The sequence below is a fragment of the Drosophila subpulchrella genome, chromosome 2L (genome assembly GCF_014743375.2).
Source record: "Drosophila subpulchrella strain 33 F10 #4 breed RU33 chromosome 2L, RU_Dsub_v1.1 Primary Assembly, whole genome shotgun sequence".
Lineage (NCBI taxonomy): Eukaryota > Metazoa > Arthropoda > Insecta > Diptera > Drosophilidae > Drosophila > Drosophila subpulchrella.
Genome location: NC_050610.1, coordinates 6889194 through 6905962, shown reverse-complemented (window position 1 = coordinate 6905962; position 16769 = coordinate 6889194). Strand labels below are relative to the sequence as shown.

General features: G+C 40.3%; 2 protein-coding genes across 2 annotated transcripts; both read left to right on the top strand.

The window, feature by feature from the left end:
* The first annotated feature begins 437 nt into the window (after positions 1–437).
* On the top strand, positions 438–1122 carry LOC119548031. Its single transcript, XM_037855105.1, has 2 exons — positions 438–521; positions 586–1122. Exons 1-2 carry the CDS (start codon positions 450–452, stop codon positions 1105–1107), a joined length of 594 nt encoding a protein of 197 aa, XP_037711033.1. The 5' UTR covers positions 438–449; the 3' UTR covers positions 1108–1122.
* Positions 1123–9114: 7992 nt separating this feature from the next.
* LOC119547175 lies at positions 9115–10756 on the top strand. The gene is made up of 3 exons (XM_037853908.1): positions 9115–9564; positions 9614–9782; positions 9839–10756. Exons 1-3 carry the CDS (start codon positions 9191–9193, stop codon positions 10568–10570), a joined length of 1275 nt encoding a protein of 424 aa, XP_037709836.1. The 5' UTR covers positions 9115–9190; the 3' UTR covers positions 10571–10756.
* Positions 10757–16769: the final 6013 nt, after the last annotated feature.

Here is a 16769-nt window from a genome sequence, read left to right as displayed (position 1 = left end):
CCTATTCATTGTCTGCGCCAATCTCGGTCGCTGATTAAAAGTTGCCCGACCGCCTGGAGCTGCAGCAGCAGCAGCAGCAACAGTTGCATGTTGCATGTTGCAAGTTGCAGGTTGCTTGCTCAGGTGACTATCACTTTTGCAGCTGCAACGGCAACGGCCATGACCACGGTTGACGGAAACGGCGGCAGAACTCAAGTACGTGTAACAACCTTAACCCTAAAGCGAGCCGCGACGGAATGGACCATGTCCGCTCACTCGAACCACTTGATACCCAGTTGAACCCAATTTGTTGATATAACATTTCCCTGGAAAAGCGCACAATGGAAATTATGCGAGCCGAGTGGTAAGGCAATACTTTCTATTTCAATGCTATGGTTACATCAACTGGCCGTCCTAGGCCCAATTGCAAATCTTTCACTTTTGGGCCAGCTATAAAAGCCAGCGGACAGATGGCAACCATTCGCATTGCTGCACAGAGATCCGGCCAGGTAGCCACGGAAATTAACAAAATGTGGATATTAGTAAGTTCCAGAGGAGAATATAGATCATCTTCGAGCCGACTTTCATCTGTGGCATCCTCTCTAGCTACTGATTTGCAGTATTCAGCTGATTTGCGCCTCAGAGCACAGTGGCGAAGGATATGGTGAGAGCTACGGGGGCTACGGGGGTTACGGAGGAAGTGCAGGAGGAGGCAGTGGATCAGGAGGAAGCGGTGGAGGAGGCGATGGCGGCCACTTTCATCATCACACACCCACCACATATTCGGAGATCTCGAAACACGTGCCTGTCCACGTGATCGAGAAGATTCCGCTGCCTATTCCGCATCCGGTGGCGGTTCAGGTGCCCAACGTGATCCGGCTGCAGATCCCAGAGCCTTACGCCGTCCACGTGCCCGTCCAGCAAGAGATTCAAGTTCCAGTCTACAAAATAGTGCCCGAAATAACAGAGCGGAAGATACCATACACCGTGGAAAAGCCATACCCCGTAGAGGTGGAGAAACCATATCCCGTCGAGGTGATCAAGCAGATCAAGATTCCGGTGCCGAAGCCCTATCCTGTGCCCATTACCATCTACAAGCACGTCCTGCAAAAGGAGCACGGCTGGTAGTCGTTAGTTTTTTAGGTGTGTAAGTATCAGGATGCCAGCTCTAGGTCCCAGAGTATTATTTTACGAGCTTAATGAGTAATTAAATATAGAATTTAAGCCAATCTTGAGACTTTTTTATTGGAATTTTTAAAGATAGTGTGGGGATCCTAAGCATTTTGTGGAAGTTTCCAAAAAAATTTAATTCTCTCTTTAATCATGTAAGCTACAAGCAAGATACAACAAAATATAGAAATGATCGTTCCGTAGGCTTTTCGACTGAAATTAACAGGTACCGTAGGTACATAGGCCTTAGAAAAATATTTCAAAATGCCGTTAGAACTTAGATATATTAAACCAATCTACGAAGGGTAAATCGACATTAAATTAACCATAAAGCTTTTATCTATTTTTTCGGATAAAGGTTTCTTCCCCCAATAAGTTCTTATCCCAAGCTTAAAGCGTTCTTGATGATAAGGTAAAAATAAAAGAATGTCAGTAACATGTAGACTACATTTTCAAAAATTGACAATAAAACTTTGGGAACTTTTCCTGGCAAAGCTGAATTCCGGAACACTTCAGAAAAGCTTTTTTTGAGTAGTCCTTCCTCATGATGGCGGCAAAGTGCGTATACACATTCTCACCCAACACACTGACACACAACTGACATACATACCTCGCAGGTTCGTTAAACTTTTCCAAATTGATTGACGCTGGGGGAAAAAGTGTAGGGCAGGTTTTTCTCAAACCGATGACGTGCGCACACTCCACACCCCACCACCACCCCCACACCCACATCCACATCCACACCCACCTATCAAACAACGCCTTCTCATCCGGTCAGGTGTTGCTCAGGCTTATATCCTGTATGTCCTTGAAGGCGACAGGGAACTTTTCCGCGTTTGTCAATGATTTCCATTTGTTGCACGCTCCTAGTAAAGTCATTCCCATTCCTGCAATGCTTTTCAGTCCGGCCAGCATTCAGTGAGTCAGTCAGTCATTCAGTCAGTCAGTCAATCAGGCGCAGCTGCCGCAAATTATTTATGCACAACTTGTAGCTCCACACGCACACGCCTGGTGAGCAAAATGTATCCAAAGGATATGCAGTACGCCATATATGTGTGTGCACAATGTGTTTGCCTACGTGTCGGGAACTTTAATTTCATTCACATCCACATCCACACACATGCTAGAATAGTTTATCCATTTGTTCTTCAAATCTTATCTTTCCCACCCTTTTGCCTTTACAACTTGCAAAGTTTTGTCTTGACGGAAGCAGAGTAAATGAAAAGTAATAGAAATTGCTCGAATGCTTGCATACATTATTCTAAGTAAAATCAGCAAAACTTTTTCGTAATTAAATTCTGCCACACCCGGCTCGTTTTCATTTTCCAAGGGAGGTCAGGTTGAGGTTCAGGTGGGTGCTCGCATTTAATTAATTATGAAAATATTCTTAATGATTCACCTGGTCGGATAAACTTTGTTTTAAACCCGCACCAAATGCTGATTGTTGATTTATGCTCGTTGCATTCCCTGCCCAATGCCAATCGCTTCATTCATCAATTCATTTGGAAAATTTGGTAATTGCACGGGCTGATGAAACGATAATTGACACATCCAGTGTGTTTGCAGTTGTGGTTTCGAATGGCCATTTGGCCAGGACACCAAATGTGCATATCGCAGTTGACAGGCCTCGGGTTTTAGGTAATTACTACCCATCCTTTGACGGTTTTAATCGCCGCCCCAAAAGAATCGCATTAGGGGTAACATTTTCTGTCATTGGAAAATGATTACAATTGCATGCGTTTTTCATGGACTTATGGGAATTATTGTTGCTATGGATTAAAATATATTATTTATAAGGGACTTATAGTAATTAGTTTTAAAATTTACACAACTAACAAAGAATTAAACGAATTAAAATTATATATTTGGCAGGAGTAATTAACTTAAACCATTTATATTAATTTTCAAATCGTTTTAATGAGTTCTAAAGCTTTTACAAATCTCTATTTGCGATATGAATTTTACAATTGCGAATTAAACAATCATATAAAATGTATGAAAATTGGGTTTTTTTGAATTGAATGAATGAATTGTCTTTCAATAATTACTGTGCTACAGCCTTTGAAAGCCTATTACTGTACTTGGCTGCGTTTGATCTCACACTGAGTGGCTGAAAGCCTTTCCCCTCGCCCCGACAATTACCACTTCCTTAGGCCACATGTGGCAATTGATTCTATGTGGCCTAAGCCCCGGCGTAATATGCGAGAGCCAAGCCTCGATTCAGGGCTCCCCTGTCTATCCAATCGATTGGCGCATAAAATGCAAATTAAATTGTCGGAACATTTGGTATTACAGCAGCCAAAGCTCTCAGCCAATGAGCTTAGCCAAAGTCTGGCAAACAAATTTACAATGCTAAGCTCATGTGAGGAGGGCTGGCGAAGTGAGGTGATGATGGTGTTTCGGAGGGGAATACATACAGATGGGCTCGGAATGCGAAAGGGGAAACTTTTGGAATGGATCCGTGGAATTAATTTAAGTTAATTGATTTTTCTGCCAGAAGCTTTGCACGTGCAAGACTTTTCCGCACTCAGACAGACTCAGACAGGCAATCGAAGAGGAGAAGGAAACTGTGGCTCGGGGAAAAGGACGAGGACGGAAATTGACAACTGCCTCGAGTGTTCAGCTGTAAGGGAAACACATTTCCATGGCCCATTCACATTATCGCCCAGTTTTCCATTGAGACATCATATGTGTCGTTCTGCTTGACAGGTGGACGTGGCCCCTGATGGACTTTTTAGGAGCGTCCCCATTTCCCAGTTGCCACACTTGGGATAAAAATAGCCTGCGCTCGTTGGCTAAAACCAGCGGCTAGGGCATTACTAACGCCGAATTAATCAATTGCCCAACGATTCGAGTTGCCTTCATTTTGTTATTTTTAAGCATTTCAAAGGCTGCACTCGCAGAAACACACAGTCCGTTCGCTTTCCCTGGAACCGACCGCTTTTCCTGTCTAATGAGGTGTAAAGTGGTGTGAATGCATGAGGTCCTTTGAAGGAGCGGTCCTAGATGGAAGAATGTGAAGAGTCCCTCTGGCTGAATTATTGATCGGCTGCTAAGCCAGTGTATCTCTGTCACTATATTTGCCCGAGGACAACTGATTTTCCTTGTTTCCCATTCCCATTTACTCTCTGTCTTTAATAAGCCAATGCTTTTAAAGAAAATCCCGAAATTCCATGTAGCTGCTTTCTATATTTCCAAAGAAAATAATCACTATCCGTAATCCCATTTCTTTAGGCTCTAAAAATAGCCTTTACTGCTGGCACTTTACCAGGAATAACCATTATAAATTGTATAAAAATATGAATCACTGGCGAATCACAAAGCGAAAGCCAATTTCTCTTTCCTTTTGCTGGGTAAATCCCCTGCAGAAAGTAAAATTGAATGGTGAAGAGGGGCCGCACTAAAGTCATAAAAGTCGCGTGGACCAAATTAGGAGGAATTCTCTGCTGTTTGTAAGGGAGAGGAAAAGGAGGGAATGCTCCTGCTCCTGGTCCTGAACCTGCTCCTGCTCCTCCCGCCTGGTACTTTATGTGCACAACAATTTTAAATGACTTTGAGGAGGCGACCCGGGACACACTCACATACAGACGGATACACACAAACACACAGGAGCAGCAGCCGAAAGTAACAGATAAGATTAGACGCCCAAGCCAGTGACAACAGGCGTCGTCAAGATGGCGCTCCACGCCCACATTGCGTATGCGCGTTCAGCTACACCAAGAAAAAGTATCTGTCCCAAAATATTTTAAAAGCTCCAGGGTCTGAAAAAAAGGTACTTATACCATATTTATCCTCTTTAGTTTGAAAAAAAACACCTCTTTCAAAGGATAGTACACAATATATAAGAACCGCTTTCATATAACTACAGTTTTAAGGACACACGCCTTATAACCATATTTATCCTCTTTAGTTTGAAAAAAAACACCTCTTTCAAAGGATAGTACACAATATATAAGAACCGCTTTCATATAACTACAGTTTTAAGGACACACGCCTTATAAAAGTAAGATTTAATTTATGTTACATTTTGGAATCTCATAAAAAGGTCTAAGTTATGGCTGAGAATGCCTTTAAGAACCTTATGACACCATCTTATTTTTTAACTGACTGACTGGATTTATTTTAAAAACTCATGACAATAAAAACATGAATTGTGTTTAAACCAAATTAAGTCAGTGTGTCAAAAATCAAGCAAGTTTCATAAAGCCTTAAGACTTCATAAAACTATCTTACCTTAAAAAATTAGGGTAGTTAGATGAATCTGATTGTATTGACTCTGCGCAGAGCATTTTTTTTTAAATGGATAGTAGGATGGATAAGGACCTTTTGACACTATCTTATTTGTTGACTAACTGACTTTATTTATTTTAAAAGCTCATTACAATCTAATCATGAATTGTGCTTAAACAAAATTAAGTCAATTTGTCTAAAGTCAAGCAAGTGTCATAAAGCCTCCAGACTTCATAAATCTATTTTTCCTTATAAAATTAGGGTAATTAGATGAATTAGATTGTATGGACTCCTGCGCAGAGCACATTATTTAAAAATAGATAATAGGACGGATAATTTTTACTGCTTACTGCATTTATTTCTCTCAGTGTCAGCCGTAAGCGAGTCAAGGTTAAGCTCCAAAATCGCTCGAAACGAAACGAACCTCAGCCATCAAAGGCAGCAATGTTTTTTCCTTATTTTCTTCTTTGCACCATTTCCTTTTGCCTGCTTTTCCTCTGCTCCTTCGAATTCCTTCTTTTTTTGTAGCCGTTTTTGTTTTGTTTCGGATGCTGCGCGTGGCAGGGAAAACAGCTGGCTGGCTCGTAATGATTACGAGACTTTTATGGCAGAACGAACGCTGCACACAAAGCCCAAAAAGGGTCCCAAAGATGGCGAAAGAAGCAACCATCTGTACCTGGAATGCGCCCCACCACCCACTCAGCCCACAACCCGCACTCTATCATTCGCACATCGTTGGCCAAAGTTCGGAAGCGTTTATTGGAAGGTCCCTTCCCATTGCCATTCTCATTCCCATTCCCCCATCCCATTCAGATGGAATAAAGTTAAGCGATTATGAGAACCGCCTAGAAGTAGGCAACTTTTTTCATCTTCCGCCCCGAGTAAAAAATAAGGGTGGTACTTCTTGAAAGAAATATATGCCATAAAAAGTAACGCCAAAAACGACAAACAAAACGTTTAAGATTGAGCTAAAAATACTGAGTTTCATTCAAATCAAATTGCCTGCGGTTCAGGTGAAAACAATTTAATGGGGTGAAGGTTTTGTGGATACTATACTTCGGTCGCCCTCATTGTTTCGTGCAAGATTTATGGCCACAACTCGTGCTTATGGTGTCGCAAAAGGTTTGTTTTCGTATACCATTCTATTTCACATTTTGTCTCCCGTAAATCTGGCGCCACCTTGCTGTCCTGTCTATTACCGAAATTGTGTCTTATATATATGTTCCTCCATTCATTTGCGCGTGGCGACGCTCTGGGTTGCGTGCAAAAATAGCCCAAAATAAAAATATGAATAGAAAATATTTGTGCAGAGGCGCATAAATCACAAGAAGGCAAACACGAGCACATCACTGTAAATGGCCGTCCACGTGGTGACGTAGCGCACCTTCAAGCAAATAAACTTGCAAATATTTGGAATTGAAATGAGTCTAAAATGTTACAATGTCCAAAATGTTAAACAATGAGAAGGATGATTATATTTTGAAAATTAAGAAAACTGTAGTAACTATATGATTCAGACGTCACTCTTTTAGTGATGCTGATCACTACGCTACAAAGTTCCGACATTAGTAACCTGATCTGATTATTAATAGTACGCTTTGCAAGATTACAAAAATATGAAATATTTTGATAAGAACTGGCATATTTTAGTTTAATATTCCATTTCTTATAAATGTAAGAATTATTCGTCGTAATTTTTCCCTGTGTACCTGTGTAATCGTAATACTTGTGTTTCGTCCACGAATCCATTTGAATTTTAGTTTAAATTATGATCAATATCAATCCACTTTGTTGTTCAAGGCTTAATAAGCTTATTTGTTGATGCCATTTATTTGTGTATTTGTAGGCCATTTAAAAAGCTCCACACTATTTGCAGAACTATTTTCCAAAAGACTAAAACTACCACGAAGAAATATAAATGCTAAATTCTGCACCGCCAACAAATCAGTTTATTTTGAAAGGCCCGCGTTAAAACAATGAGAGTATAAATAATAAAGCAAACAAATTAGAGAGAGATTGATATAAAGGAACGGAACTCTAAGAATAGACTCTCGGTGTGGTAATACGTATGAGTCTTTGTAACGAACACACTCTATGAGCGTTGTCCACCCTAACACCTCTGTCTACGCTTTGACCGGCCTGCTCAGGGAGATGGGTGTGGGTTTGTGTTAAGATGAAACAAGAGTGTCACAGAACTAACAATAGTAGACAGAGAGACGGTAACGATAAGGATTTTTAGCCCATCGGCTAAGATTCGGACGAGAGACTGTACCTATCGAAGACGGAGGCCCAGATGTTATTGGCCACCTTCTATACCCACCCTACCTGTGAAGTCTCATTAGACTCCACCCTTAAAACAACCGCTGCGCTACATCCTCTAAGGTGCCCTCAAAAGATCACAAATTAATTCATCTTAAATTTCATTTAATACGGCAAATACGATAATATGGTTCATGGTTCTTAATACTACAAATCCAAACACAAAAACTAAGCGTTCTTTACGCCGAAAGACTCTCTATATGATCGTGTGTCAGTACAAGATTATCAAATAGGAAAAGAAATGGATATTTTGTTTACGTTAAATTATTACGAAACTGATTACATATTTTATCGATATGCGGCAAACTTATTCAAAAATTACAGAGAAGCACTTAGGCGGATTACGTTAAATTATATAAGTGCAAACGATTCTTATTTAATATTTATCAATAAACGAATGTGGAAAAATTACATGTATATACTAGTACCAAAAGTGTGCGGGCTCAGACAAGAATGAATATATATATGTGGGAATGTAAATGGTTTACGGCTATGCCGTACTTACGAACTCTCCAACGAAGTCAGCAGGCCTGATGACGATCGATGTGCGCTGTAGAATAGTTTAATTTAGGTGTATATATGTCATACTATGTCGTAAGCTCACACGCAATTATAATGGCTAAATAGGAATCGTAAATTAAATTAGAAACTTGTCGTACAAATAATTAGAATAAGAAAATTAAACTACAATCGCTTTAGCGATACAAAAACAAGTTGGCAGTCCCGGTCAAAATTAACTGGAAACCAGAATTGGAACTCAAATTCCAATTGGGATGCGGCATCTGCTTCCGCGGTCTTGCCCGAATTACGCCGAATCGGCGCCGGTGCGTTTTTCGCCCGAACTGTAACGTGATCCGACTTGTAGATCGTGGTGCTGACTTGGTAAGGACAAAGCCTCACGCGGTTGACGGCGGCGATCCTTGAAGCCGCTTATGATTCGACGATGATGAAATTAATCCAGGTGTGGCAAGGATGAAAGATTCCTTTCACGCGGTGTGGGGTTTGAGAATCTCAAATGGCGATTATGGCCTGGCGCTGAAGAAATGTATAGTTCCGCTAATGAATCGCTGCACGCGGCACCTGCTCCTTGCTGTGCGCAGAGGGAGGACTGTAAAACTTCCGTCAATTCCGAGAATTTGCACGTGTCTCTGGTCACTGCACCAATATTGGGAGTGATAACCGGTCGTAAAAAACTCTAATAATTTCACACGCGGATGTATGGATGCGGACGGGTTTGAAAATTGTAACACTTTACGCAGGGAACGTACCGATCTCGGGAGAAGCTTGCGACAAAGAGGAGGAAATCATGGCGTCTAGAATGGACGTAGGATGTACCAAATCCCCAAAATCCATAAAAATGGTATTTTTGGTATTCGGGCGAGGAAAGCCGAAAATACTGACTCCCACATCTTGTCTCGCAACTTGGTATTTTATAGTCTTTGGTATTTAATAGTTTGTTTCCAAAGTGTTTCTCCGACGATAAAATAAAAGAATGGTGGTCATAAAAAACAAACATAAGATCCCGGTGCCTGAGCATCTCAACGAACAGTTTTTCACGGATACCCTCGAGGAGGGTCTGAGGGAGTCGAAAGTAACCCTGAAGGAGATAAACTTGGACTGGGGCAGTAATCCGGGGGACAACTACTGCTCGGCGATCTATCGGGTGGAACTCACGTTCACAAAGTGGATGGATGGCGAGGAAAACGCAGAAGCGGAGCAGCTCTCGCTGATCGTAAAGGCAATTTCGATCAGTCAAGCTACCCAACTTTTGCAGGATGCAGGTGTGTTTATCAAGGAAAAGCAGACTTACACCGATGTCTTGCCCCGTTTGGAAATCCTGAGCAATGGAGATGCATTTGGACCAAGGTAGGTATCTGACCAAATTACACAGGTTTACCTTATAATATCTTGCCAGGTACTATCACTCCGTTAAGACACCGGTCCAGACAATCGTCTTTAGCGACCTCAAGGCGCAGGGATACAAGGTGGCCTCAAGGGAATCGGGCCTCGACTGGAACCACGCCTCACTAATCCTTCAGCAGTTGGGGAAGTTCCATGCCACATCCATGGTGCTGGCCAAGAAGGTAACTGTGACAATATTGGAATAACCTCAAATAACCATCTGACTTCAATCACACAGGATCCCAGAATTGTAAAGCATTACACCCGCGGCATGCTCAGCGAATACATTGTGATGAAGAACGAAAGCACTGAGAACATTTTTGGTGGCTTCCTCAAGGGCCTCATCAAATGTTCAGCGGCTTGGCCCGGTTTTAAATATATAAACCATCATCTACAGCGATTAATGGACAACTTCCGATCCGTATGTGTGGCTGCAGCCAAACCGAAAAAGGGGGATCGATACCTGGTGCTCAACCATGGTGACTTGTGGACTAATAACTTTATGTATGCCTATAAGAACGCCTCGCATCCCGAGGTTCCCACAAGTGCCCTTTTTTTGGACTTTCAGTTATCCTTTTACGGCAGTCCGGCATGCGACCTGAATTTCTTTCTCAACACCAGTCCTAAGCTTGAGTTGCTTCAAGAGCGCCGCGAGGATCTGATAAGATTGTACTACGTGGCCTTTAAGGAAACGCTAGAGTACTCCAATTTCGAGGACATTCCCAGCTATGAGGACCTGAAGTACGAACTGCGAAGCCGCGAGACCTACGGTCTTTTCGGTTTGTTCGGTTTTCTGCCCATGATCACCATGCCCCTGGAATTGGCCCAAGACAACAGCCTAGAGACAATGCAGGACGAGGCTTTTAAGCAGCGCCAGATGGATGCTATTTTTTCGCAAAAGTTTTTAAACGACTACCATAAGTGGGCTTTGAAACGAGCAGATTCCATCGGGGTCTTTAATGATTATTGAAAAGTTTCACTTGGAACTCTATAGTTCTATAGGAGTATAGCGTAGCGTAAAACATGTCTTTGGAAGTAAATATATATTTTTTTGCCTTGCCATTAAAATTACGTAATCCGCTTCACAACAAATATTTTATATGAACATAGCCGCACATTTTAATATCCATACGACAAAGATAAGGATAAAAGTAGACATGCCAAAAAGATTGTTAGTAAATGGCAAAATTCTAAATTTAATTTAATTAAAAATTAACAAATTGCAATTTAAAAATTAAATAAAATTTTGAGTATATGCAGATTCATTCGTCACGAAACTTTAGGTCGTTAAGACGTGTTTTTCTTTTTCTTTATTATACACCCCATATTGTTTGTATGCGGAGTGCATAGTATACAATACTTGATGGCTTTGCATTTGCCAAACTATTTAAATATTATTCCAAATGAAGGGCAAAGCCGAAGCCCGGCTTCATATCCGTTTCTCCATTTGCAAACCACCCACCCAGCCAGCCGCATCCCAAGGTCCTTTGGTTCGAAGTGCGTTGTTATCATTCGGATATTTGCATAGGGCTTACCAACATTATCTTGCAATACATATATTATGCCTTTGGTGTGAGGAGAAAGCATTAAAATCCAACCTTGACAATGCCAGACACGTATTCCCATTTCCCCAACCACAGGAGATATATAGGCAACTCATAATGACAGACATCTGTGTTGGAGCTTTAAAATCGGTAATTTAAGGTTTGGTTTGATATGGTTGTGTGGTTTTGGGTCTCCTCAAAGTTGCCAATTTAACGTTTGAACGGGTTTTCATTAGTTGGGATTAGCTGATCAATGTCCCGTATCCTGTAATACACTGCCATAATTCGAGCATGACCTTCCCATAAGTAAACTATATTTTAGATGGAAATAATTTATATACTTTGTTGGTAAAATATATAAAATATAATATTTAACTTTAACGCAGTTTTGCTCGACAATAGATGTATGACTACTACTTACTAGCTGTTTTTAGTAACATATTTGGCTCACAAAATTTAAATTTCCTAGTTCCTTGTAAGATAAAGTACCACAAAAAAGTGCTGCATTCTTACCCCGAAAAAGCCAATTTTAAAATAACTTTTATGTCGTCTGTCCCTTTGAGATCTCAGATCCCAGAGCGCGGCTAATCAGTGTTGAGGATAGGATGAGGAAGGAATCCTTCGAAGCGGGTCTTTCCTTCGCTTTAAAATGGCTCGCGAGCTGCGTCCTTGGGCAGAGTTGCCAGCTACTTTTCGGAGGCACTTCACCTTCACATCGGCCCACGCCTCCACTTTTCACTTTCGCCGCTTTCTCTGCTTTCTCCGGTGCGGTGCCAACTATCAGTGGTGAGTGAAAATCGCTGATGCGTGGCTCGGGAAATGGGCGGAGGGAGGAACTGGAAGTGGGAGGGAGCCCCAAGCGAGCGAGGGAAAATACATTTTTGCACTGAAATAGCAGCTAAAAGGTTGTGTTCGTGACCTTTGCCAGGCGTTTTATGGTTGTCTCCAGCGTTCAGTGCCTGCGATTGCTTTGCCTTGCTGATTTGGCAGCCTCGCACTTCCACACACAAAGGCAGCACGAGGGGCACGGACTCCTGCTAGTTAGAGCTCTCTGCGAAACGTGCCGCAGCTTAGACACACGCTTGCCACGCACATTTCCTTTGTGAGCCCTCTCCCGCCGAGCAAGTACAGTGAAGCCTCCTCTAAAACTACTTCAGGAGAACTTAAGAAACAAACATTTTTTCACAAAAATTGGGATCTTTATTAAAACACTACTATAACTATAAGTGAAGAAAATGTTTCCAGCAATAACCTGCAATTTACTCTATATGACTATCAACTATTTTATAACATCAGCTTAACATTATTTCATTTAACTTGCCATTGTTTAAAATGCTTTGATAATATAATATTCCTGTGGTTATTTATAACAATATATTGAGCCCTTCGTATTCGAATTTATTTTTAATTTGACTATAGAAAATATTATAATATATTCTATTATAAATATTTTATACAAGGGTGGTCAAAAGTATTTTCACAAAAAGAAGTTAAATATACTCATAATTTGAACTTACATCTTGTTAACTTTGGCATCAATGCATATGATTTTTTGAAAATGCTTAAAAACATGCATTTGAGCCATATTTTTCTCTTTTTCATACAAATTTTTTCCGACATTGTCATCTTTAAAAAATCATAAAAAATATAAGCAAAATGATTTTTAAAAAAATTCTTTTTGCAGTTACTATTATTTTAGTTTGAAGAAACTTTTTGCATCAAAAAATTTAAGTTTTCAAGTCGAGGAAAAAAGTTCAAAAAGGACATTTTCACAGGAATTCGTCCTGTTCAATAAGTACTGAATGGGTTAAGAAATGTATTGTATCATTCAAACGGCATTTAAATTACCTTTCTATTGATGCCAAAGTTAAGAAGATGTAATATCAAATTATGAGTATATTTAACTTTTTTTTTGTGAAAATACTTTTGACCACCCCTGTATATCATAAGTTCTACTGTACATTCATGTAGAATTTTTCTTGCCATTTGCTCGCTGACTTTCCTTTGCTGTCCTGAGCAGCCACTGATGCACCTCCTACATTGCGTATACGCAACGCTGGGGCAAATAAAAAGTGACAAATTCGCCCAGAATGTAGGAGACAGCATTCAGTATCCTGACGCCTTTGACCTTTCTTTTAAATCACAAACAGAAAAATGTGCGACTGAAACAAAAAAATGGCTAAACTTGATATTTGAAAGGTAACCTTTTGCAGGGACAAAAAGAAGGAAGTAAAATATGACAGTTGAAATTCGAGAAAGAAATGCAAAGGTTCACCTAAATAAATGTTAAATCTGTTTTATAATTTCCATTTTCCAGTGCATGCAATCAAACAAAGTTAAATTTAAAGCAAAAGCTATGGCCTTTTAATATTAAACATTTTTGTTTTGACCATTTCGATTTTTCAGGTATGGAATTTTGTATTTCCCCTCTTTGTGGAGTGGTATTTACTTTCTGGTGTCCTGCAATCAGCTCAATAATTCATAGCCCTGTTCAAAGTTCCTTTCTGTTGGGTGACAAACTTTTTGCGACCCGAAATTGGTTTTGTTTAAATTTATTGCCAGAGTTCAGGGTCCCTTCCGGATACCCTTGGAAACCCTTGGCATCCACACACCCAACGCCAGTCATCGAAAACTGAAATTGCATTTCCTAATTGATGTCGAGCTCCGAGTGCCGAAAGGGCGACGCATGTTCACCAGCTCAACGTTGGCTGATGGCTGATTGATTCGGGCTCAATTGGGTCCGGACATAGGAATGCCTGGGGGCAATGTGGCATGCGGCCCCTTCTAAATCCCCACCCCTGCTCCAGCTGCTGCCCATCGCAGGCTTCGCATTGTTCCACGTGCTGTTGGTGTCACCTCGGACTTAGCCACACATGATTGCCCCAGAAGTGAGGCGCCTCTTGGGCCATTAATGGCTTTTCCCCGCCTCCTGCCACTCCTCCGGCGACTCCTGAAGTCCTTAGGGTCCTGCTCCTCCTCCACCTCCTCTCCGTCCTCTTTTTACGGCCTTCACGCGATGGGATCCTGGTTATGACTGCCTTCGGTCCTGGTAATTGATATTAAGACAAAACGAGCCTAATGGGATGCCACAAACAAACAAATGTACCAAGTGGATTTATTTTTAGCCACCAAAAAACTTTGGATGTGGCAATAAGTTTTTACGATCTCGTGAAATTACAAAATATGAAGAGGCTTTTGCCTGCCAAAAAGACGTAAGTCTGGCAAAAGAAATAAATGTGCGAAATGGAGGTCTCGAATATAATATAGATGAGGTGAAATACACCAATCCCGATTATCGGGCCATCGCATAAATATCCCTAGCCCCATAGATTGCACGAAATCTTTGCGTAAATCAATCGCAGGGATGTGGAGAATGGGACGTGCGCTGGAAAAAACACGAAAGAACCAGAGTTACCGTCAAAACTCACAGAAATCAATTTGTGCAAAACAAAACTCGCCCCAAATAAATCACAGAGTCGCAGCAGAAAAATGCTTACATAAAGGAAAAACCTTAAAGCTTGCCAAAAGAAATGTGGAGGCACATTGAATGGAAACGGAAAAAGTTGCGAGTAAATGGAATTATATCCTTGGCAATGGCTGCACTCAAGCAGAAATGATCAACTGCTGCAGGCAGGACGACGAAGGCTCAAGGTAAGTCAAATGAGGATGAGGAGGCATAGGGATAATGTTGGGGTTCTGAATGTAACTGACGTTGCAGGCGCACTGCCAAAAATATAACCCAACCAACTCATCGTTGTGATTGTAATCAGTTTTAAACCAGAAAAGATCTAGATTATATCTAATTGTAATTTTGAGTTTTCGATGTAATTCTTAGAAAGCCAAAATCTCTGAAAACATCTGAAAATATTTGAAGATTGTTGAATACCTTTTATAATAAAAAATTTAAAATACTTTGTAAAAAGTATCAAAATTAAACTAAATTAAATTCTATTAGAAGTAAAAGAGTTTTAAATATTGAAAAATCTTAAACACAATTTACCGAAAACATTTTTTTAAAGTTAAGAAAGCATATTTTAAACAACTTTTCATTCATAAAAATTAAAATGGATTCAATAGTATCGAGTATACACACAAAAATATTTTAAGGATTCTTGGTATACTTTTTTTAATAGTTTTTAAAGAAAGAATTATTCTAAATTTTTTTAAAACAATTGAATGTCATGTATATAGGTATTTTCTATTGAACTATGTACTACGCAAAGGTTTTTCCTAGTGCATCAAAAATGGATATGCCAGTGAACCATGCGAACGCATGCCAGTCGGGATTGCAGCCTCCAGACCTGAAAAGTTGCCAGGAGTCAGGAGGAGAAATGCCTTGGCTGCTTCATGACGATGCACCACTGGCAGCTGTGGTGTGTGCGGCATTTAAGCCTTTTTAGTGACTGCTGGTCCGAGCCGATAAAACGCCTGACTGCCTTCTCTCGTCACTGGCCGGGCTGAGGAAAGCACTTGAAGGGTTAAGGTCGGGGCAATTTATGCGGGGGCTCGGTTCAAGTCCCGATGGCCACACGCTAATGAAGCAGACCCAGGGCAGCAGGAGCAGTCCAGCCGCAGGCCAACCCCTAATCCTTGACACGTGTTGGCCAACAAAGACGCAATGTGGGAAGGGTGAAGGGAAGAGCCGCAAACATACTGCGAGGCATTCGAAATGCGTTCCCACAATTATGGAAATGTTATAAATAGCCATTGAAATACACCAGCCGATGGATGTATGCCCTTAAAAAGTGGATAAGCCGATGAGAGTTCAAGGAGGAATTGAAACGTCAAAAATATACAAAAAGTTTATTGGTAATGATTTCAAATTAAGAACCCAGGGGATTAATGTAAACCATGAAGTTTCTAAATATTGGATAAAAATAAATCAATTTATACTTTCAATTATTTCAAGGACTAATAAAATAATATACAACCTCATAAAAGAATTAGAATCATATATATAATTATTTATTTATTCTCTGGCTAAAGGGCCTTTGTAAATTAACCATAACCTATATTTTTGTAGATAAAGCTACTTAAACTATATTATAAATAAATCATAAACTTAGTTAGACATTTTGATTGTTGTTTTAAATGAGATAATATAATATTTTTATCTTAGGGATATCAATATATTTTTAATACTAATACTTTTGAATGTCAAAATGCCCTTTTAAAAGTGTATAAAAAAGGACATGCTAATGGGAACAAAGTTGTCCCGTCATCATGACGATTTGGGCAACCTCGAAAACAGGGAAAGCTGAGGAAGGAAAAATTGGTCAGCAGACGCGACGCAAAAAAGAAAACAGACAGGAAAAAACCTAAGCAAAAAAATGTGTTGGGGCCAAAACTGTTGGTCCTCAAAACAAATAAAACAATAAAAAATGGAAAACCGCCAGAGGAAAAGGACAAGTATGCCGAATAAAAATCGGCTAAATCTTTGAGGACAAGGAAAACAAATATTGCTAAGGATTTCTGCGAGATATGCAAATGTATGTGCACATTTCCAGTGCTGTATTAATTAATTGGATTTCAAATTCAATTTTAAGGATAAAATACATACTTCTACGCTGCTTTTTTGGCAAGACCAACTTGGATAATCCAATCTGCAGCGGAACGCTCTCGAGT